The 23,600-nt window shown below is 43.7% G+C and overlaps 1 protein-coding gene across 4 annotated transcripts in view; it reads left to right on the top strand.

The window, feature by feature from the left end:
• LTBP4 (latent transforming growth factor beta binding protein 4) overlaps positions 1–23,600 on the top strand; it is a 1,245,426-nt gene that overhangs the window by 1,100,803 nt on the left and 121,023 nt on the right. For all 4 annotated transcript variants that reach the window (XM_085625396.1, XM_085625398.1, XM_085625397.1 and 1 more), the window contains exons 20-23: positions 514–639; positions 1,672–1,797; positions 2,803–2,925; positions 7,482–7,613. In XM_085625396.1, the coding sequence (XP_085481522.1) occupies positions 514–639; positions 1,672–1,797; positions 2,803–2,925; positions 7,482–7,613 (507 nt within the window). The remainder of the gene's footprint in view (positions 1–513; positions 640–1,671; positions 1,798–2,802; positions 2,926–7,481; positions 7,614–23,600) is intronic.

The raw sequence follows: 23,600 nt of genomic DNA on the forward strand, positions 1-23,600 counted from the left end.
AAATCTCCAGACACCTGGTACATGTGTCACTCATCCCTAGCTCAGTGAACAACCAGTTTCATACCTCCAATCCATAGGAACCTACATGTACATGTGTCACTCACCTCTGGCTCAGTGAACAACCAGTTTCATACCTCCATTATATAGGAACCTACATGTACATGTGTCACTCACCCCTAGCTCAGTGACCAACCAGTTTCATACCTCCATACGTAGGAACCTAGCATTCACCCTCCTGGTACATGGGCCTCTGCCCCTCACCTCTTCAAGCCCCTGAACTGCTGCCTCACCCACTCAGGTCAGTGTAAATATTCCACTTGCAATCTAAGGCAAATGACCATGCTTAAAGCTCATGGGTTGCTTTCGCTCAGCCTAGATCCAGGGGAACTTAATCCTCACATTCTGAATCCTCTTAAAGCCATTTCCCCTCATCAGGTTGCAGATCATTTTTGGTCTCTCTTAATGACTCAACTACATTTTCAATGCCTTGACAAAGTTTCTTATCCTTTTCAGATATCAACGAGTGTCAGAACCAGGCAGTTTGCGGTTCCAGCGGGAGATGCATCAACACTGACGGATCATACCGGTGCGACTGTAAGGCAGGTTACCAGCTCAGCAGCGACGGAGTAAACTGTATAGGTCAGTCTGGCATCTCCATGGAAAATGCTTGTAGTCAGCAATGCGATCTAATCCAGTTAGGGCATATTGCGAACAGCGCCCTTCGTTTCTATTCCATGGCAAGTATTGTCGGTTATTCTCTGCCAGTGTGCCTATACTTTTCTTGACCCCGGTTCATGCAATGATGCTTGTGTTCATCAATCAATCAATCAGGGTTGGTAACGCGCAACTACTCACCCATGAGGGTCTCAAGGCGCTGGGGGGATGGGGGACAGCTCCGTTGAGTGCAGGGGTCACCCGAAAAGCCAGGTCTTGAGGTCCTTCCTGAACTATGGCAATGGGGGAGATTGCCAGAGGTGGAGGGGGTCGGTGCTCTGCCAGAGGTGGAGGGGGAGGGTGTTGGATAAATTAAGTGTCTCACACCAAATGACTCTCATATACCAGCCCTGAGCCAACTTGTGTCTGAAACCAATACTCTGAAAGAATACAGAAGTACAAGGCATCATCCCATCTCGACAGGAAACATTTGTAAGGAGACATGTTATTAGAGCTACTTGGTAAAATATAAGATTTGAAGTTACAGGTTTTATCAGCAATAGACCTTTCCTACCACAAAATCAGAATTAAAAAGAAATTCAACTAACGGGAAACACAACTGAGCTAATCAGCGACCAAACACTACAAATTATGAAAAGTTCAGGCACATACCTTAGAAGATACACTGATGAAGGTTGGAGCCTCAGACAAGGGCATAGCTATTATTAGTGCAGCAGGTGTAGTAGTACCAGGGAAAATGGATATGAGGAGCCCACTGTATAACAATGGCAAGAGTTCCAGATTCCTTGTTTGTTTCAGGCTCCATGATTCCATTGCTGATAGCAGTCAGCCATGTATCATTCGTCAGAGCCTTCAGAAGGTGAGATATATCCTTCCATGTTTCCAAGGCAGGCAATGAAACTTGGGTACACAGCACAGGATGATTGGAACTGCATTGCAATGAACATATCTTCCACCTGCTTAATGAAAAATGTATGTTTCCTATGCCTCTCGCAGATATCAACGAGTGCCTGGAGAATGAATACTGCTCGCCTCAGGGGGAGTGTCTTAATACTGAGGGCTCCTACACCTGTATCTGTGCAGAGGGCTATACCACCACCCCGGACGGGACCAACTGCGTAGGTGAGCCCTGGCACCACTTTGCATTTGGTTGCCATGTGTAGTGAAATTCTCACGAGAGTAAGGAAATTGTATCATTCATAGGTTAGCAGTCCACTTTCTACACAGTAAGTAAGTGGTAGCTGGTGAGGTGGACGTCCATTCCTAGCAGTTAAATTATGTTTGCCTCCAATTGTCTCCTTATTTTGGGCAAATACAATTCTGCCTTTTTCTGCCCCAGTGCCTCAGTGAGGTGTTCACAAATACTGACATGTATTTCTCAGGGCTGAAAAGGGTAATGCCATGCTAGTTACTTATCGTGAAGTCTAAAGTTGTGTGTATTACTGAACTGAAAGTCACAAGGGTCAGTTCACAAAGGCATCTAAGAGTGTGTAAAAGAGTACTCCTATGTTAATTTTTACTGACTCTTGCATGTTTTTGTGAAATTTATAACATGGGTATAAAATGGTAATATTTGGGTCATATTCATGAGCAAATAGTACAATTAGAAAGGACTGTGCCCCTCTTTGCATTTTTACTTATAGGGAGTTGGAGGTTTTGGGGTTAATTCACAAAGTAGTGTAAGAGTATGTAAAATACTAGTTTAGTTTATTAATAGGTTGAAAATATGTAAAAGACTATTTCTATAGTACTTCTTCCTATATTCATGAAAGCTTTTGTGAATCAGCAACTTCCAAAAAAGTAGTTCTCCATGTGCTCAACTGCAACTCAACAGAGACTCCTCTGAGCACACGCTTGTGCAAGTGAAATGCAATGTAGAATGATAGATTTCTTTGTATGTTACTAGATGAGAGTCTTATTTGTGGCACCATCAATTTGTAGATATAGATCATAAAAAATATGATCTTCTAGATCAATAGGAAGGTGAGATTTGCTCAGTCCAAAAAACATCAGGGCTGGGACATGTGTGCAAACAACAGGGAACAAAAACCCCTAACATCTGAGAGCTGCAAAGTCATCTATAATTTTTTCCCTGATTTTTGTATATTCATTTCTCTGCTTTGGAAGACAAAGACGAGTGCCGGCAAGGAGGAGTCTGTAGGGGGGGTCGCTGCTCTAACACAGAGGGGTCGTTCGACTGTTCCTGCCAAACAGGTTTCAAGGCCAGTGAGGACAAAGCTGCCTGCGTGGGTGAGTTCCTGTACCTCTCATCTACACCTGTATATACAGTGCTTAATTTGTGAAATATTAAGTGCCAGGACTCTGACCATGAGGCCACTGCAGCTTGCACCACCCATCGCCCTTGTTATCGCTGCCAAAACAACTACTAACCATCTGTCTCGCATGTAAATGGGACAGTTCAGATTATTCCAGGTCCCCAAAGCTAAAGGAATAGGTGGGGAGGCAAGTATTAGCAATTTTAATGTATATTGTAGTCCCAAATTACCGTTATTCTACTCATCTCTAAATTAGATAAGCAGCGCCACCATGTGGTGGACTGCTCTAAGTATGGTGTTGACAATTAGGTGCCGGTGCCAAGCACCGGAAACCAATTATGTGCCGGTGCTGAGCACCGGAAAGCCCCGGCGCAAATTAAGCACTGTGTATATATGATCTGATATGTTCTTTATTGGTGATCACAATGGCATAGGCATTGCTTTACAGTTTCCTTAGGGAATTTAGTCAAAAGAACAGGCTGCCAAAGTAGAGAGTGGGAAGGGAAAAGGGTTTTCACAAATGCACCATAACATGCGATTTGGAAATGTGGGTGTGTATTATCAAAGTTAAAGGAGAAACTTAATTGGTAGCTAAAAAGAGAATACAGACCATTTTTAAAGTTCTTTACCACACTGTCCTCTCTAACACAGTTTACACTAGCCAGTCTCTGCTGCATTATGCATACCTACCTCTTCCTTCCCAAACTCAGTGGATGCCTCTTCCAAATCTCAAAGAAGGGTTGCTCTCCTATACTCCCTATCCTCTGTTGTTATTCCCCTTCCACTGTTCATTGTTTTTTTTCTCCATCACAGCCTTTTCACAATTAACCCTCTCCTCAATTTCTCCTTTGCACAGAGGTAGAATCCAGTGTGCATTAATTTATAGCGATATTACTTATTCTCTGCCACTGCAACTTAACATGAGCAGCCTCCAACATGGAGTCAATTCAGGCTCACTGGGAGCGGCATCTGCTAGTGCGGCTTGCTCTTTAGTATAGGGCCGGATTTAGCGCTGGTAGCACCCTGTGCAGCAATGTTTGTTGGCGCCCCCCAATAACCACCTACGTTACGTATTCCCTACCACCCTTTAACATTGCACTTCAAGTCTCCATACCACTCTATCTCAGATGCGTTTAATTTGTTTTATAGCGCCGTTGCCACGCATACTAGTATAGGGTGTCACAGCACTTTACACAGAATACACAGAGACAGTAAAGCATAGGTGTGTAGATTAGTGTATAGGAAATGTTACATAAAACAGAGGACTACAAGGTACAGGCGTCACATCATCCATTCTGGTAGACAGTCTTGTTTAATAGTGCTCGGTCTGGAGAAGCACAAACTCTGAATTTAAAACTTAGCACCATGATTGGGGGTTCTTTTTTAATAATCAGAATTGATTTCTGTCCAAATCAACCCTTTTTCCAACATTAGGATAATGAAAGACAGGATAATATCATAACGCTCTAATCTATACCTTGCAGTTTTTATGCAGCTCTTTGGTGACAGTTATTAGCTCACTGTTCTATGTTAGAATTATAATTTATGAACTGCAAGTCACAAAAGGATCTCTCTGGACAAAAACCCACTGACCTATTTGTATTATATGCGCTTTCTGATCTGAATGGTACACGTTCTTTGCAGCAGGCACATTAACCCTCTGCGCTACTTTACCACGAGTCAAAACTTCCACTAGACAAAACTCTGATATCTCTCTAAGAAGAACACTAATCACTGGAGTTATTTTGACGTTTATATTGATCCCTGCAAATTTCTGGAGGCCAGGAATGTGGATGCAGGTTCTTTTAAAACCACACAATACTTCCAAATATGACGCCCCACCTGAAGTCAGCGCCAGGTGCGGTTGCACCCATCGCACCGCCCTAGTGCCGGCCCTGCTTTAGTACACCTAGTATTGCCCTTGCTGCCCCTGGCTCCAGGTGTCAGGAGGGCAGCAGCGGAAACAGAAAGAAAGGAGGGCTCTTAGTGGGGTTTCCACTTCTTGCCCATGTCCCAACTCCTCATCAAGTAATGGTAGACTAATTAGGGGCTAATGATCGCACAAGAAGTCAAGCATCTGATGTCATTGGAAGTCAAAGTGTGCATGATGTCACTTCTCCTACTGCTGGCATATCGGCAAATTGACATCCAAGCCTTCCAGTCTACTATTGAGGTCTTCTCTTCTTTGAGACTACAAAGAATGTGGTAAACTAAAACCTGGTGAAAAGGTGTCATTACATCAATTTCTGAGTCTGTAGAGTACGGTCATGTCTCCATTATACTACAAATATGGGGAGGATGTACTCACAGGAGGTAAGCCTTCACCTATCTAGTGTGACATGCTCTAGCAAGGGGCTTTTTCATGTATCACTGGGAAGAACCTGTGATGGGTCATTCCTTCACCACTGTCCTCTGTGTCTGCTTGGCCCCTAAGTCTATAGATTGTTACAATGCCCAGGTAATATAATCTGAGGACTTGTCTCTAGTATATTTCCTGTCAAATGTGGATACCTCAGAAAAAACATTCAGAATTAGTTAGGATAGACCAATGTATGTTTTTTTATTGATACCCCCTTTCACATATATACAAACTTGAGAATTTGCCTTCTGAACCTATCTAGGTAACATGTTTCAGTGCCTGTCATGTGCCCTGTCGGTCAAAAGCATTCTTCAGGACTATAAGTGAGCCAGACCCTGATAGTAAGAGACTGTGGAAATTACTACATGGGTGCGAGTTAATTCTAGATAAATGATACAAAAGGGTAGTCATCTCCTTTTGGGTGGGATTCTTCAAATTAAAGAGGCATTCACCGCATATTGTTATCAGCCTAGAAAGGCAGAAAAGGCAAGGCTTAGCGTCTTCCAACAGAAGAGAGAAATCAGCTCCTTAAAGACGCCTCCCTCTGGAGTGGGTTTCCTACAGCTCTTGCACTTGTTGAGCACAACCCGCCTATCTGGCTCATCTCTCTTCCAAAGAACTTCATCTTCTTCTGTTAACTCACAGATGTGTCCAACTATAACCACACTCTATTTCATCTTTTGTCCTTTGCACTTTCCCTTTTCTCTTCTGTGATCCCTTAAAACTTCTTGCTTGGATGTTTAATTTCCTTTTCATAGCTCTCATTTTCTTGCTGCCTTTTCTCCCTAGCCGTAGTTTATAGTGTGCTTTTACTTTCATGCTCACTAACTCTAGTAAACAATCTCCCCCAACCAATTTTTGCCTTTAACTTTCTCCTTCTGAGTTTTTCTTCTATCTTCTTTTCCCCCTAAGTTGCTTGTTCTTTAAACTTCTTTAACCATGTATATATTTGTTGCCTTATACCCTTTTCATCCTCCCATGTTTCTGATCGAATGCACGGGAACAACAGAATGAAAGCAGCTGTTGCTCTGGGTGCTTAGGTTTTTTGCACCATTTGTTTCACACGAAATGAGTCCTTGCATCAAAAATTGATACAAGGTCGCATTTTACACTGAAATATAGCACAAAATTAAGGATTTTGCATACTCTACTCTTATTCCTTCAGTCTATCATATGCTTGCTTTAATTTAAATTAGCCCTTCTCCCTCCACATGTTTTTTACTTATTCAACTTTCTCCTTTCCATGTGTTTGCTACCATAGCTGCATCTATGTTTTGTCTCTTATTCCTTACTTTCAATCCCATTGGAGAGAGCTTCCTGTCCCTAAGAACACATCTTCCACTCCCTCTTGTGTTTGTTCTCACATTTCTCTTCTCCACTGGGTCCAGGGGAAGGGGGTGGGACGTTCTTTCTGTTATGGGTTTAAAGAGTTAATTTTCCTATTCTCAGGTAAAAAGACACTGCACCATGGACACATGCTTGTCCCTGCACAAAAGGGAATTGGCTGTGCTTTTCCCCACACATTCCTGTTGTATTCATGCTCGCATGCCACTGTATTACTGTTTGAAAGTGTATCTGCTGTAATGTGCCTGTCAATAAAAATTGTTTAAAAGTGATCTCTTCTCCACAATGATTTTATATTTTACCTCTTTGCATGTATTTGTTCTGTAATTCATCTTTGTCCTTGCACATGTCTGTACTTGTATACATTTTGTCCTGTACATGTGTTCTCTTAAACTAATTACCCTCTAATCGATGTACTCTTATACCTCTTCTGGCTTGCATGTTTGTAATCTTACTACTCCTCTTCCTTCATTCTGTTTGTTCTTTAATTCTCCTTCTGCCTTCTTTTTTTATTCTGTCATTTCACACATCTTTAATAACTTGTTTTGCCTCCATAAATTGTGTTAGTCTTTTTGAGCTTTTTTTTCTTGAATTTTTTTCAAGTTCCCATCTCTGTTCTTTCAGCTTAGTCTTATCCCTACCATGTGTGGTCTCTAGCCACACCCTTTCATATTAGTTTTCAGTGTCTTCTAATTAATTTTTTTCTCCGAGCCCTCCACCTTGATATCCTTTCGAAGGGCTAGGCTGTCTAAATGATACTGTATTTTGCTCAGTGTTAATATCTTTGATGAATATACTGACACCAGACCATGAATCCCTTTTTGTAGATGTCGACGAGTGTCTGGATTCTGCTGTTTCTCCTTGTGGAACGCAACGCTGTGAGAACACGCCAGGCTCTTTTAAATGTATCTCACGCTGTGATAGCGGATACAGAACAACTGCTTCAGGGGGCTGTGTAGGTAAGCGTGATGATTGTATCACTTCTCACCTTGGAATGAGGCTATTTGTAAGGAATGCATGTGCAATGGTGTGCTTGAGATAGACCTTTTTGGGTGCTCCCACCACACTGTTGCTCAAGATGAGAGGACATGTGATGTAGATCAGTAGCGGCTGGTGTCAGGGACATGTGGGGCATGGCAGGTAGAGGGCCGCTTGGGGGGGCAGCGCGGGGGGCTGTGATAATAATAAAAAACGTATCTGCTGGTCTTCTGCTCGCCGGCCTTTCCCTTCTCCTCCTCTGGGCACTGGCTGAAGCTCCCAGCTTCCCCTGTAGTCAATCCTGATGCTCCTCTCACCATGAAATCAGCATAGGGATTGGGCGGAGCGCACTGCTTTTGCTGTCCATCGGGAGCTGGGACCTTGTGCCTGCTGATCCCTCCACCCAGCAACACAGCTGGGTTTGAGAGATGTCAGTGCACATGACGGTTTGCCGGCCCGAGACGGCCGGCCAAACCATCATACTCACTGACAGCAGGGCCCACCACTCCTCCTCCCCCCGTTGCAGTGCTGTGGCCCCACCCCCAAGGCTCAGCCGCAGGACGAAAAATAAAATGTTCTGCCTTTAGATCATTGCGTTTTTCATTTGCCTCTGCGATCAGTGGAGCAACGGTAGTCTGCCATAGCAGAGAAACCACAGCTGATCTAGAGTCTTCTCTCAAAGACTGTCCCAGGTACAGTCCTCTGATGTTTCTCCCAGAGACCCGATGTGGTTTCCATATGATCGCACTGTTTATTCTGTTGTACACTTCAGAAAACTCAGGGAGCCCTCTCAACACCCTGCAGAGCACAAATGGAACTAGGGCTGACAGCCCAGATGCCTTCTGGAAGGAGTTGACACCTGCACTTAATTAATAGGTAAGCACCAGAAAGTCCAGCCCTAGGGAAACATACGTAGGGAAAAACACATTAATCAGACAATATCTGGACCCTGTAATAAGTAGGAGTAATAAGATACAGTAGGGTACATACAAGAACTGACAAGTATCATACTTGAAACGTTCACCATCCATTAAGCAGTGGGACTGCTTGCCTTCCGGATGGCGCTGCGGGCCAGTGCCCTGTTCAAACGCAGAGGAACCTGGTGGGAGACTTGAATGGGAAGAAGCTATCAAGAACAATAGTACATCCAAAAGGAGCACCTCCTGGGGGGGGGGAGGAAGCTGAAGCGTAAACATTGAAATAAAAAAGGTGCAGATGGGGGAGAAGCTGAATGCACCTCAGAGTGAAAGCGAGAGATTTGTGGCACATGGATGTCAGACACTGCATTGTAGTCAGAAGAAAGCTTAAAATACATTACTACCACTGTTGACCCAGAAGTGAGCATTGAGGCCGCCATTTTGAATTATATTATAAGGTGAGCCCCGGCTGTAGACACTGGCAGGTACCATCTTTGCTGATCCTGAGATGCCACCACTAGACCAGCTGCCTAAAATGCCAGTGCCCTTGAAATTACCTTCCCTTGCCACCTTCTTGACACTCCAACTCCAGGACAGTGCTCCGTGCCCCCTGCACCCAATGTGATAAGGTACTGTGCACCCTCAGTGGCCCAGATATGTTGAGGAATTGATATTGCCTGAATGTCTTCTTCAGAAGTGTCTCTCTGTGGGTCTGGGGAACAGGGAATTAAACAAATAATATCTGGCATTCAGATCCAACATACATAAAAGGTTTAAGGAGTCATCCTCCACCATAATCATCTAGTAATAAAGGTGGGATTTTTTAGAACAATATATGTGCTCTAAAAGAGAAAATAATCGTATATAATGAGCCATATTTAGTATGTACAGAATCCTCACCTGCTCTTAGGATCCTTTATAGTGTTGCTCCCTCATAAATAGTAATTCACAGAAGAGTGTGGTCCAATGCGGCAGCCCTTTACCAAAGGTACAGCCCTACAGAAGGATGCATTGGTCCCAATGTACTGAATATCAGACAAGGGGATGATGCCCTAGTGGAGGAGGGAAACTAGAGTATTTAAACTCAGGCCTCAGTGGAAAAACTCTGAGGAAAATAGGGGCAATTTAAAACCAATTGGCTGCCAAGTGAGTCCAGGGCACTGACAATGTTGTCACTGAAATTGCATTCATATTCTTGCCGGGAGAATCTTGAGAAAAATGTCCCCACTGACCTCTCAGGGAACTCATAATATTGTGGGTTCATAGTGGCTAGGCTGGCAGATGTTTTGCCTTCAAAGCCCTAGCTAAACTTATAATAAGCCCTGAACTGATTCTGTTCTTGAAACTAGGTGCAAAGTGATTTGTCAAAGGTTGCATATTGTAATATTCAGTGGGAGTCTGGGGGTATAGTGCTGTAGAGCAGTGAAATTTAGGCCATAATGATTTGGTGCAACTTTCTTTAAGAAGAAACTGAGCTGGAGGCCCATCTGGCTGCAATTTTGCAAAATTCCACAGACAGCCAATAATGCTGGTTCTCTGGATCCCACACACTCTTCTTCATATTTGAGCCTAAGGTAGATATTTGTGAGGACTCTGATCTGATGCCTCGATTTTCTTTGAACTACACTTAGGGCACCTGCTTAACCCCTTCCATGCTCATGACGGAACGGTTCCGTCATGAGCGTCGGTTGAGCTGTGCTCATGACGGAACCGTTCCGTCATGAGCCCGCCCGCGCAAGAAACGGTCAGCACCGCGGCGGAATTCGCGCCGCATGGAAGGGGTTAAGGTATCAGCACCAACCCCTTAAAGTCACACTGTAGCTGAGATTCAATGTTACGAGCTACTTGGCCACAGGGAATACTTCTAGAGGCTAAAATATATTTATTTTTAGAGGCTATATCCAGAAGTTATTTTGAGACACAAACTTATGGTGAAAAAGTGATTTCTCAAGGATTTCCGTACAGAACTGGAATTTGACAACAATAGAGGGCTTGATTCACAAAGGGACTTGCGACTCGTAAAGTTACAAGTGCAGAGACTCCGCACTCGTAACTTTACATATCATAAGTCCCTTAGTGTATTGCGCCCAATCTGCATGGAAGTGCAGAAATAATAATGCCACAAGGCCAAACAAATCTGGTAAAGCAGGTTCTCTGACCCACTAAACTTACTCATAGCAACTGAGCAATGCACTTCCTGCCAAGATGATGCTCATATTTAGTATTACTGAAAAAAAAAAAATGATGGCTGGAATGCTTGAATTAATATCAGCCATGGGTACTTACTTAGTGCCACATCCCAGGCCATTGTGTTTTTTTTGTCCACCTCAAACTGGAACCAGCCATACGCCAATAAGTGTTGGTTGTGCTTTAATAGCCCCAGCTGCCTGGCCAGGTCCCCTCTGAGCGAGCACACCAGCAGCTCCTGGCCAGTTTTCCCCTATTTGGACCTCATCAGCAGAGTGCAGCTGGAGTTTCTATGGCACAATGAGCATTGCACTCACGTTGAACATTGTGCCAATCTTTTTTTTGCTTTCTTCACACTTAATCCTAAACAGGTTATCAGGCTTGAGACAAATGGTGGCCCTTGAAGATTTGAAGACTGTACAAGTGGATAATTCATCATGACCAGTTTAGGAATGGTCTTGATCCTTCCTGCAGAAATCTAGAAGAGGTTTCTGGAAATTGTTGCACCCTTTAGAAGATTCATCCAATTTTCCTTCCTAGTGCCTGGCACATCTAAGAAGACATTTAGATAGTGTCTTAGTGCCTCATGCAAATTTTGGAATCATCACTGCATCACCGTACCCCTGAATCAAAGAATTGTGAAAAGAAATGGAAGAAAATCCATTGGTGTTCGGTTAGGTTTCTTCCTGCTCAAACTTCCCATCTGACCTGCAGTGTGGAGAATTGGGGGAGTGGAAGAAGCAGAGGGCATTGTGAACACAGTGATCAGGCAGGCACAGATGAAAAAGTAATTTTCAACTTTCTTTTCACAAGTCCAACTTTCGACAAAAGGAGGAGTGAGGTGGAGGAAGGAATTACCTTTAATTTTAACAATCATATTCTCTACAGATTGTGTGCAAACCCCTGTATAGTGATCAAAAGCTGTGGGTCTTAGCGTAGTCCTCTCATCAGGGGCAGCTCCTCCGCTAAGATGGAGAAGCGTCACCCCACTGCTCTGAGAGCAGAAGAAAATAAAAATAACATGATAATAACTTTGTTATTATCATTATATTTTTCTTTGGTACAGGGCTTGTTTAGGGCAGGGCTGGGGTCGGAGCCTGGGAGGAGTGGTAAGTGCACATTCTCAAAGTGCGTAGGCACTTAGCATTTTCCCCACCAGGCTGCATTACATAGCCTGGTGGGGAACATGCCCACGACCCCAGTCCCCATCAGAACATCGAACCATGGAGCTCAGATCAATTACAACGCAGCATTGTGACTCGCTTAGGGGAGCCAATCACAATGCTGCATTGCAGCTTTGTGATTGGATCAGGAGAGCCTGGGTGTTGCCTGGTTCCGTACTTGCCAGGCAGAGAAGGAACAATGGAGAGATGGCGTGTGTGGAAAAAGGTAAGTGTTTTATTTTTTGGTTGCTTTTTATTTCAAAACCCCCACATGCCCCAACACCCCCACCCCCTGCCAGGCACCACTGCCTCACACGTGGCTCGGCACCTACCAGATGGCAATAAGCTAGAAAGAGGAACACCGTGCATGACCTATGGATCTTGCCATGATGGCAATAAAAAGACAGCCACGCCCATGAGTGCAATGTCTCAGCGCACACTGGAATTCTTCATGTCATATGTACCTGTCGCAAATGCACTAGAGTGGAGTTAGCAGCTGGTGAGTCTAAGCACTGTTCTTGTTGCAAAAAAGAAAACTGATGGTGCAGCCACTTGTTCTCTCTTACTCCAATAACTTCTCTATGAAGCTACAATGTGCATAAGGTATTCCTCACTCTGCATAATACAAGTTTGGAGGATGACTACTATGAACAACCATTTTGCTTCATAGTGAAACCCAACTAGGATAACTGACACAATGAAAAAATGAGACAAGAGTATGGGGAATCCACTGACATTTGATGTGCGATGGACGGCATTTGTATATGCTCATCCTGGACCAGAAAGTGGGGGTGAGGAAGCAAACAAGACAAGTGTGCTGCTTATCCATACTGAGGCAGAGCATTCTCACTAATGGTCGTTTAAATCAGTGTGTTCTCACAACAGTCAATTGAGGAGCAGCCTATGGAAAGATTTGACATGGTGTCAATATCAGTCAAGGGATCAGCTTGAGAAACCTATCTCATGCTGAAAAAAACCTCAGAAGTTCAAAGAGAAGTTCATTCGAGACTACTCTGGAGACAATCTGTCTCATACAGTAGTGGATCTACTCAAGCTGAGAAGTACTTAGTATGTGGAAAATTCAACCATTTTAGGGAAGAGCTTTGCATGTGATGGCATAAACAGATAATTAAAAAGTCTGCTATTAATAGATAAGAGCATAAGAAAATAAAAAGGATCAATGACTTTAAGGCATCCATGGTGGATGAGTCATTGGTGAGGGATGCACATGTGATCTTTTTTTAGTCCAAACAGCTTATCGCATCTCATGTGTCGAATCACCATTCTGTGCTAAGAGGAAAATGCGGTCAAAGTTACAATGGCTGCCTTACATGCAGTGCTTAATTTGTAAAACAATAAGTGCCAGGGCCCTCGTCAGAAGGCCACTGCAGTTTGCACCCTTCATTGCCTCTGCCAGTAGTGCCAATGACAATACCAACTCAACTAGTAACCATCACACTCTAACAAGTGTGCCAATTCACACTATTCTACGCCCCTAAAGCTATAAAAATGAATTGGGTGAGAGTTATTAGTAATTGCTAATGTATACTAAATTAATAAACAACTGTAGATGTGCTCATCCCTAATTAGGAAGACAGCGCCACCATGTGGCATACTGTCATAAGAGACGGTGCTGACATTTAAGTTCCAGTGCTGAACACCGAACACCACCGGCTCAAATTTATCACTGCTTAGGCATCACATTAGCAGAACAGTTTTTCAGTTGAAACAATGACTCCTCATAGTGGATAAAAAGCCAAAAATCTATGCCTCCAGCCAGGGACATTCCACCACCCAAAAGAGTACAGTGATGAAGAAGAGCAACTAAGGTATTTGTTATCAAAGAAGGAACAGGACACTTTCCTTTTTTAACATGGAAGCTTGCTGTGTGGACAAGGAAATCTCCAGAATTTCCCTTTTGCTGGTGGATGCCTTCTCACCAAAGGGATGATAAAACTGAGATTACCCGTGTGCCTGGATATGCACTGATGATGGAGCTCTCTCCCACTCCTCTAGGTTGTGTGAATCCCAGTCAACAGTACATGTGCTGGTGGGACAATCGTAAGAAATTTCTGCCGCCCCACTACTAATCTTCCACCGCAGTAGGAAATATCAGAAACAGGTGGTAAATGCCGCCATCTCATTCTGACACAGTGGTGATTTAGTGGGCCACTGGTGGTGGTGGAGTTAGAGAAAACACTATCTGCCTTTATCTGAACCTGAACCACTGCCCTGAAGTTGGCAGCATGATCTTAGTGGAGGACTGTAGTTGCCTTCGTCCGCTGATGTCTAAATAGAGTTTGAGTGCCAAAAGTTGTGAAAGAGAAAACATCATTGCAATGAAGAATTCAGCTAACTGTTCTGATGCATGGAATGCCTGGGAAAATGTGCAGATACACACAGACCTGTCCAAACGTTCCTTTAATCCCATTTAACATCTACTAACAGGCTGAAAAAGATGTATGGCTCATCAAAGCTATATTGTCATGAGCTACTTCCATCTGTATAGATCTACCAGTTCATTGTTTGGGTTCCACTTTTTGTTGGTTGGTAGCAGGTCAGCAAAAATAAAAACGAGCTGGTGTCAGCAGAGCATTGGTATTCACAAATTGAATATTGAGCAATGGCCAATGTTTTAAGGCTGCTGGCCATCCCCTAAATATTTTTGTGTACATCTGTTCAAGGTCACCACATACCACAACCCTCTAATGTTCTTATTCCATGGGTTAGCCCTGCATCTGTCTTAGGCCAAAGACCATTAGTCTATATGGAATGATAAACACCACTGCAGAAGACGCATGTCAATAGACAATAATTTAGACACATCGGAAGAATGGGTGAGAGAATTCCCTGGAGAAAAATGAGAGCCAAACTCCAGTGGTGGAAAAAGAGGTGGTAGCACTGTAAAATCTTCTGGTCACTCAGACGAAGGCCTACTACTCATGGACCATAATTTTATAATCACTCACCCTTTGCATGGGTCAGCTGGTGCATTTGGGACAACAGGGAAAGATGACCATAAGGAGCTGGCTTTGTGAACGATCCAGGTTTTCAGGGGCTGGCACCCTAATAAAATATGATGTGCCAGGCTAAAGAGCCAGGAGGTTGGCTTGCACCTAACATATTCAAAAACCTTGTGAAAACTCTGGGAATAGTAAGAAACCATTTATGTGAGACGCATGACAGGACATGTTTAAAGGTAGTTATCGAAGAGCATTTACAATACCAGGAACTGAAGATATGTCATAGCATGTCAGGTTTAGCAGTTATAGCCAAAAAGGAGAAGACCAGGCTATTCATATAATACCAATGAGATGAAAATAAGAAATCAACCCCTGTTTTAAGGGTGTGATTTTTTGGAGTAACAGGAGAGCTTCAATGTGAACCATTGCAGTCAAGACCCTCTGTGTCATCGAGGTAATGATAAAGTTGACACATTTTTGTGGACACTCAAGAAGCTCAACAGAAAGGTTAAAGAACAAAGATGTGATCTGGAATAGAGCATCTCTCTCGCTGTCTCTCTCTCTCTCTCTCTCTCTCTCTCTCTCTATCTCTCTCTCTCTCTTTCTCTACCACGCACACACACACACTCACAGGTAGCTTAGTCACAAGTACCATGCCTAATCATCCAAAAATATAAACAGGACCTAAAAGAGGTAGGAGCTACATAAAGGGCAACATTAGGAAGGTGATCATCAAGACAGGTAAAAGTCCTAATGGGGTGAATTAGAACTAGGTAATTCCTGGTGCTCCTAAGGTTTTATGTAGTTGTGTTAGAATACAAAGTACAATCTATTGCAGAGCTCAAAGGGACGGGAATCACCCTTACCCTCCAAACATAAGACCCTGGGGTGGTTACTGAATTATGATAGCTGTCTTTGGCACTCGCATGCATCTGGTGTGACAGAGAAACTACACTGGTTAAACAACACAGAAGAAAAATGCGTCGTTCTTTTTCAATCTTTGTCTTTAATTCTTTCGGCCCAGCCAACATGTGTTTCATCGATAGGGGGATACCCCACGACTTCTTCAGGGCTGTATGGCGTGTCATTATCTAAATATCCTCCACCTCTCTGCTGGTTCTACTTCCAACCCTGCTGGTCAAAATATTGTAGTCCACTTGTAATGAGTATGGGACTCTCCATTGTGGCAACCTATTAGAGGGCATAAAGTCCGACCGAGTTAGGCCCCAGTAAGTTCAGTATAAAATGCCCCACAGTATTGTCAGTTCCTGTAGCGAGTACACTCCCACGTGAATTGGTTCCTTAAATGTCCTGTTGAGCGTACCCGGAAAAGGCTACGGGACATTTAAGGTACCAGTGCACGTGGAAGTGTACTCGCTCCAGGGAACTTACGATACTGTGGGGCATTTTATACTGAACTTACTGGGACCTAACTCAGTCGGACTTTATGCCCTCTAATAGGTTGCCACAACAGAGAGTCCTATGCTCATTACAAGTGGACTACAATATTTTGACCAGCTGGGTCGGGAGTAGAACCGGCAGACAGGTGGAGGATATCGAGATAATAACACACCATACAGCCTTGAAGAAGTCGTGGGGTTTCCCTTTATCAGGGTCAGACTGGGAACCAATATCGTCCCTGGCAAACAGCTCGGCTGGCTCCCTGGGGGGCGGAAGGGTGCAGCCGAGCTGTTTGCAAGGCCCGTTCGGCTGATTTTGTTACAGGGGGCCGATATTGCCGTCCCCCAGTAACAAAAACGGCCCCCCAGTGGCCCAAAACCAGCCCCCACCCTGACGGCCCATCGGGGAAATGCCCAATGCCCACTACAGAAACTGGGGGTCTAGTAACAAAACAGCACGAAAGTGATGGACAAGAAGGAGCCCAGGTGCACTAAGCCAAAACTAACCATGAGCAGAGCATGGATAACCATCAATAGTACTCAACAAGTCGAGCAAATAGTGAGAGAAAGGTGGCTCTCATGATCATTAGTATCATTTGGTGATCCAACTATTGGCAGAGATATATCCCTTGATCATGGGGATTGTCTCGCAAGATTGAAGCTCTGTTGCTCAAGCTGGCTAGTAAATTTTGACCAGCAACACACCAGGTGTGAAGGATACGGAAAGAGGAAAATATCTTATGAAGTGCAGTGCAAGAAAAAGAATTAGTGAAAGCTAAAAAAGGTTATGTAGAAGGGATAGTTCACAATATTCCAAGCAATCTACACACCTTGATTAAAAGGGTGTAACAAGGTTATAGCAGTGCTGACAAGTAACTGCTATGTTAAGGTCAACATGTTTCAGCCAGCAGGGTTTTCCTACCTCCGGCTTTCGTCAGGACCTATGTTGCTCAAACACAAGCTACTGCAAAAAGGCACATTAATAAGTGTGAAATATGACTAACATATATAAGGTTGAAAAAAAGAGGTAAATACAACCTTCAGTAATCTAAATCCTCTAGATCATAGGGTGTAGTCATCACCTAGAAAATAAAGCAATTAATGCACCATGTGCAACCATCCAAATCAATCAAAAACATGCTGTAGAATAAGGCAAGAGTCATACTTTGCATTAATGATAAAGCATGTGAACATTGCTTACCCCACGTAATCTGGGATTATACCTCACCTACCCGGGCACCATGCTCGTGTGTAAGAGGCCCCGCTCTATATCAAGGGTGACAAAAATCACAACGAAAACAACATTTTTACTAAGTTTTGCACTTTTTTACTGTTTGTTATGATTTTAAATATTATGTAATTTTTTTTGTTATTTTAAAAGAAATTATTTGGAATACTTTCAAGTATTTTTAGTTCAAGAGAGGTCTTCTCGTATTGCGTGATGTGGTGCTGGCTGAACATCCAGAGTAAAGTTACATCACTGTTCTCTATCAATCGGGACTCCTCCCCCTGCAACCACTGTGAATCGCCAGGTTATCCTCAATCATTGTTTCATAAACTAGGTCTCAAAGATGACGGCCGCGCTCAGATGTCAGTCACCAAACTTTAACTGTAATATTTACACGGACTCATGGGGCCCGTTATTAAAAGCTCCACGCTCGACCAGACACGTGTCAGCATTCCCCAAAAAACTACGTGTATTTCAAAGTTAATATCGGCCAAATCAGGAGCGCTTACCTGTCCGTCGTTACCCCGAGGCTGAACGAGCTGGATGGGAGGCAGCGACGGACGTGGTACGGGCGCTTAAAAAGTAGCGTCCAACTCAGCTGAAGCCCATTGACACTCTAGGACACGCCCCTAAAGGTGACTCGCCGTTACGTTGACGTAGCGTCTGACAACAACTACAAAATGACGTCATCCTCTCTGGGAACTGTAGTTTATCGATGTCGGCATGTGTAGCATGTGTGGGGAGTATCTATATATATGTAAAACGCTACATACAAAACAAGACAGTATCTAATGGGTAAATACTAGATCGTAGCTGTAATACGCTGTACCCATTGGCCAATCAAAAACCCTCGATTCACTCAGGGCACCCATCACGTCGTTAACTCCTGAGAACTACAAAATGATGTCGACAGACTTGGGAAATGTAGTTCCGTCGATGTCTGAGTGTGCAGACAGAAAAGAATCGAGCAAAAGAGATGATAGCTCCCAAGGTATCCTGTCCGCATTTGTCTGTTTGGAACTGTGTGGAAAGTATAGTTCCATAGGCGTCACTGTATGTCTAATATTGCGATGTTTATGGTTTCAAAGTGAATCGTGATTGGATGGATAGAGTCACATATCACAATTGCAGTAAGCTGACAAGTTCAGCTGCACCTACGACTAATGTATCTTGAGCATCTGAGAACAAGATACTGTTAGATATTAGTGTAGAAGGGACAGGATAAGTTTCTGTGGGGGTGCATCTACCCATGAACTGATGTTGATATTATAATAGTCCATTTCTACTGTAAACAGGTCGTTGTACCAGTAGTAAGAGACTTAGTTAGTAATATATCACTAGACTGGTCTGTAAATCGTTTGTCGCGACACCGACATGTACAATCAAATGTCTGGGAAAGAATATTATATCTCCAGACAACTCCTGGTTCAGTCAATGGAGAAACCCTTCATGATGATGCTCATAAATCTCCTAGATCTTATTGTGAGCCCAATATCTACAAATTAGTCCAGGGTATGTCATCATTTAGACCGTGACTATCACTTTGGAGCTTGTGTACCCATTTCTGTTCTTTAATGAACAAGTATCTGGAGATGTCACTCGTATGTAGAGGTATAGTAGGTTTCTCTAGTACTGTCCAATAAAAGTCTTCTGCAGCATGATTGGCCTCTGCAAAATGTCTAGTGAGTCTTGTGGTGAGTTTTTTGCACCTGAACGTGCTCTTGTGTTCAAGCATGCGTGCCCTCACTTTACGAGTGGTCATCCCTACATATCGGGTTTGGCATGGGCATGTGAGAAGATAGATGAGGTTACTACTATTGCAATTGGTGAACTGCGTTTGAATCCAAGGCCTATTGGAACCTATGTCAATAGTCGTAGTGTGAGTAGTTTGTGGGCAAACAGAGCACGCCCCACAAGGATGATGTCCAGTAACTGGCGGTAAATCCCAAAGTCTACCCACTGGCCTTGCAAGGCCCGCCTGAGGGCCTGTGTGTACCAGTCTGTCTCTCAGGTTGCCTGATCTTTTAAAGGCGAACAGCGGCAGGGCAATTTTATCCTCACAACTATTAAGGATCCGCCAGTGTTTTTTAATACTCTTCTTGATTTTATTAGAAAGGGTACTGAATGTGTTGACAAACGTCAACCGTTCGAGTGGCGGTTTGGGCACAGGTGGGTCTAACAAGGCTTCCCGGTTGTTATTAGAAGCTCTCTTGTAAGAACGTCTGACCAATTTGTGTGGATAAAGTCTCTCTTTTAATTGTTCTGTCAAGTGGTTAGAGTGTTTGACAAACCCCTCTGTGGTGGAGCAATTCCTTCGAACCCTCAGAAACTGACCATAGAGCAGATTGTCCCTGAGAGCTTTCGGATGCTGGCTGTCATATCGTAAGAGTGAGTTGCGAGCCATGGGTTTCCGGTATAGTTCGCCCGCAAGGCCCTGTGATGTCACAAAGATGGATAAATCCAAAAAGGACAGGCGCATCTTATCACTCTCTACTGTGAATTTCAAATAGTCATTGCGTGTATTTAACCATTGATGAAATAAGTCAATGGAATCTTGATCTCCCCGCCACACCATCAGAACATCGTCAATATATCGCTTCCATAAGCGAATAGATGCAAGGAAAGGGTTGGTGGGGGCCAATACATGTTCTTGCTCAAAGGAATGGACATAAAGATTCACTAAGCTGGGCGCGAAGACGCTGCCCATGCTGGTCCACGAGATCTGCAAGTAGATGGTACTCTCAAACTTAAAAAAGTTTTCTTTCATCGCTATTTGAGCCAAAGACATGATACAATGGACAGGTGTGATGGATTGTAACTCTGTAGTTTCCAAGATAGAGCGTACTGTATCCAATGTCTCATTCTGGGGGATAGATGTATACAGAGACTCGACGTCAAAGGAGACTAAAAAATCTGTCTCAGCATCGAACTCAATTTGTGGCAGCAGTCTCAGGACATCTTTGGTGTCCTGCAGGTACGTGGGCATCCTTTGGACGATTGGTCTTAGAAAGAAATCCACAAAAGTGGATAAAGGTTCCAAGAGGAAACCTTGGCCTGAGATAATTGGTCTCCCTGGGGGTGGTCGAGTGGGCTTGTGCACTTTAGGTAGGACGTAGAAGTACGGGATAACAGGAAACTTGGTTTGTAAGAACTGAGCTTCTCGATTAGTTATCCAACCTTCCATCAGAGCCTCATCGATGTGTTGCCCAATGATACGTTGCAATCGTTCAGTGGGATCCTGCGTCAGCACAGTATAGGAGTTCTGGTCACTTAGCTGTCGAAGGCATTCTGCCCTATAGTCGGTGGTATCCAAAATAACAATGGAGCCGCCCTTATCAGCAGGTTTGATGGTAATCTCATTGTCTTTAGCCAAGGTGGTAAGTGCCTTCTGCTCACAGCGTGGTAGGTTGTTGAACCTGGGTTGCTTTTGTTTGAACATGGCAGTGACCTCACAGACCACCGCTTTTTCAAAGGTCAAGACCTGGGGTGTAACCAGGTGCAGAGGAGGATTAAAAGTAGATTTAGGTCTAAAACCCGTATTCTGCTCATGATCAGGAGTGTCCATAAGGGATTTATCCCTGAAGAAATGGTGGAGCCTAAGTTTCTTGAAGAATTGTGCTAGTTCGCATTGAATGCGAAAAGAGTCGCCTCCAGAGGTGGTAACAAAACCAAGACCCCTGTTGAGAACGGACTGTTCCGCCTGGGTTAAAGTCTGTTTACTTAGATTGACTACTAAGTCTAGTTTGGGTTGTTCTCCGACGGAGCCGAGTTTTTCTTTGTGTTGCTCCGAGTCCCTGAGTGTGGGCCTGACGCTCGGTCCCAGTGAACCTGGGCCTGCGCATTTCTTCTTCTGCCTCTGGGTCTCGAAGGGCCATACCCTAAAAAAGACTGATTGTCATATTCAGCTTGGAATTGATTCATAGGTGGCTGGTATGGTTGAGGTGGGAAGCCCCATGGAGTGGGAGGCCACCACTGTTGAAATGGCGGTGTGTTGTACCCCTTTTGGTTATAGGGTCTAGGGTATCTACCCCTACCTCTAAACCTGGGTTTCTGGACATTAGGTCCATCGGTGTCACTAGAGGTATCCTCAGAACTCGAACCCGAATAGGTTAAACCATATCTCTTACCATTTCTCCTAAACTCAGGAGGTGAATAGTTATCGCTTGTGTAGGGATACACTTTCTCATGCTTAAACTTTGCCAGGTCTTTCTTAAACTTTTCGATTTTGGCAAGTAAGATGGAATCTTTAAACTCTTTGTTATTTTTATTGGATTCATCCAAGTTCTTCTTGAACAAGGTTGCAGTGATGGTAACCTTGATTTGTGCTTCCAATGTCTGGATCTCTACCAAGATGGAATCTGCGACTCTCTTCGCTGTACTGATAATTAGAATCAGCCAGTCGCGTGTACAGCGCCAGGCTATAAGGGACCAGTCTTTCAAAAATACCCTATCTTCTAAAAACAACCTGGGGGCATTGGTTACTATCAGCCCTGGAGGAGCGCAATTAGCTCTTAAGTACTCGGCCATAATGGCACCATGGATAGAGGATCGTGAATGTGATTTTTTCAGAATTAGAACTCGGCCCCACTCATTGCCTGTATCTAACAGGGGGGCACTGGGTCCTTCAAGAATACTTGGGGTATTATCCAGAATAGATTGATAAATTGTGTCATCGTATGCTAGGCCGCTAAATTCAGCCATGATTGATTAATAGGAATGTCTGGCAATGAATGTGTGCAGGGCGGAAAAGAAAGGAAAGAAGGAGAAATCATTTTGTGGTTAAAGAAATCCACAGTCTAACCAATACTAGCCTACCCAGAAGTAGGTGTAGTCTTAGTCGCGACCCGCAGCTAAAAGCTGCTCAAGAACATCAATAAATCTGGTGAACAGTGGGTCTAAGGGAAAACAATATTTATAGACCTGCCCAAGTTCCAATCCCCTAATACTAAACTGAACACAAAAACAGAAACTGGGGGTCTAGTAACAAAACAGCACGAAAGTGATGGACAAGAAGGAGCCCAGGTGCACTAAGCCAAAACTAACCATGAGCAGAGCATGGATAACCATCAATAGTACTCAACAAGTCGAGCAAATAGTGAGAGAAAGGTGGCTCTCATGATCATTAATATCATTTGGTGATCCAACTATTGGCAGAGATATATCCCTTGATCATGGGGATTGTCTCGCAAGATTGAAGCTCTGTTGCTCAAGCTGGCTAGTAAATTTTGACCAGCAATACACCAGGTGTGAAGGATACGGAAAGAGGAAAATATCCTATGAAGTGCAGTGCAAGAAAAAGAATTAGTGAAAGCTAAAAAAGGTTATGTAGAAGGGATAGTTCACAATATTCCAAGCAATCTACACAGTCATATTTCACACTTATTAATGTGCCTTTTTGCAGTAGCTTGTGTTTGTGCAACATAGGTCCTGACGAAAGCCGGAGGTAGGAAAACCCTGCTGGCTGAAACATGTTGACCTTAACATAGCAGTTACTTGTCAGCACTGCTATAACCTTGTTACACCCTTTTAATCAAGGTGTGTAGATTGCTTGGAATATTGTGAACTATCCCTTCTACATAACCTTTTTTAGCTTTCACTAATTCTTTTTCTTGCACTGCACTTCATAGGATATTTTCCTCTTTCCGTATCCTTCACACCTGGTGTGTTGCTGGTCAAAATTTACTAGCCAGCTTGAGCAACAGAGCTTCAATCTTGCGAGACATTCCCCATGATCAAGGGATATATCTCTGCCAATAGTTGGATCACCAAATGATATTAATGATCATGAGAGCCACCTTTCTCTCACTATTTGCTCGACTTGTTGAGTACTATTGATGGTTATCCATGCTCTGCTCATGGTTAGTTTTGGCTTAGTGCACCTGGGCTCCTTCTTGTCCATCACTTTTGTGCTGTTTTGTTACTAGACCCCCAGTTTCTGTTTTTGTGTTCAGTTTAGTATTAGGGGATTGGAACTTGGGCAGGTCTATAAATATTGTTTTCCCTTAGACCCACTGTTCACCAGATTTATCAATGCCCACTACAGCCAGTCCAGCCCTGCCCTTTATCTACGAAACACGTGTTGGCTTAACCGAAATAATTAGAGACAGATT

This window comes from Triturus cristatus, chromosome 9, assembly GCF_964204655.1.
Source record: "Triturus cristatus chromosome 9, aTriCri1.1, whole genome shotgun sequence".
Lineage (NCBI taxonomy): Eukaryota > Metazoa > Chordata > Amphibia > Caudata > Salamandridae > Triturus > Triturus cristatus.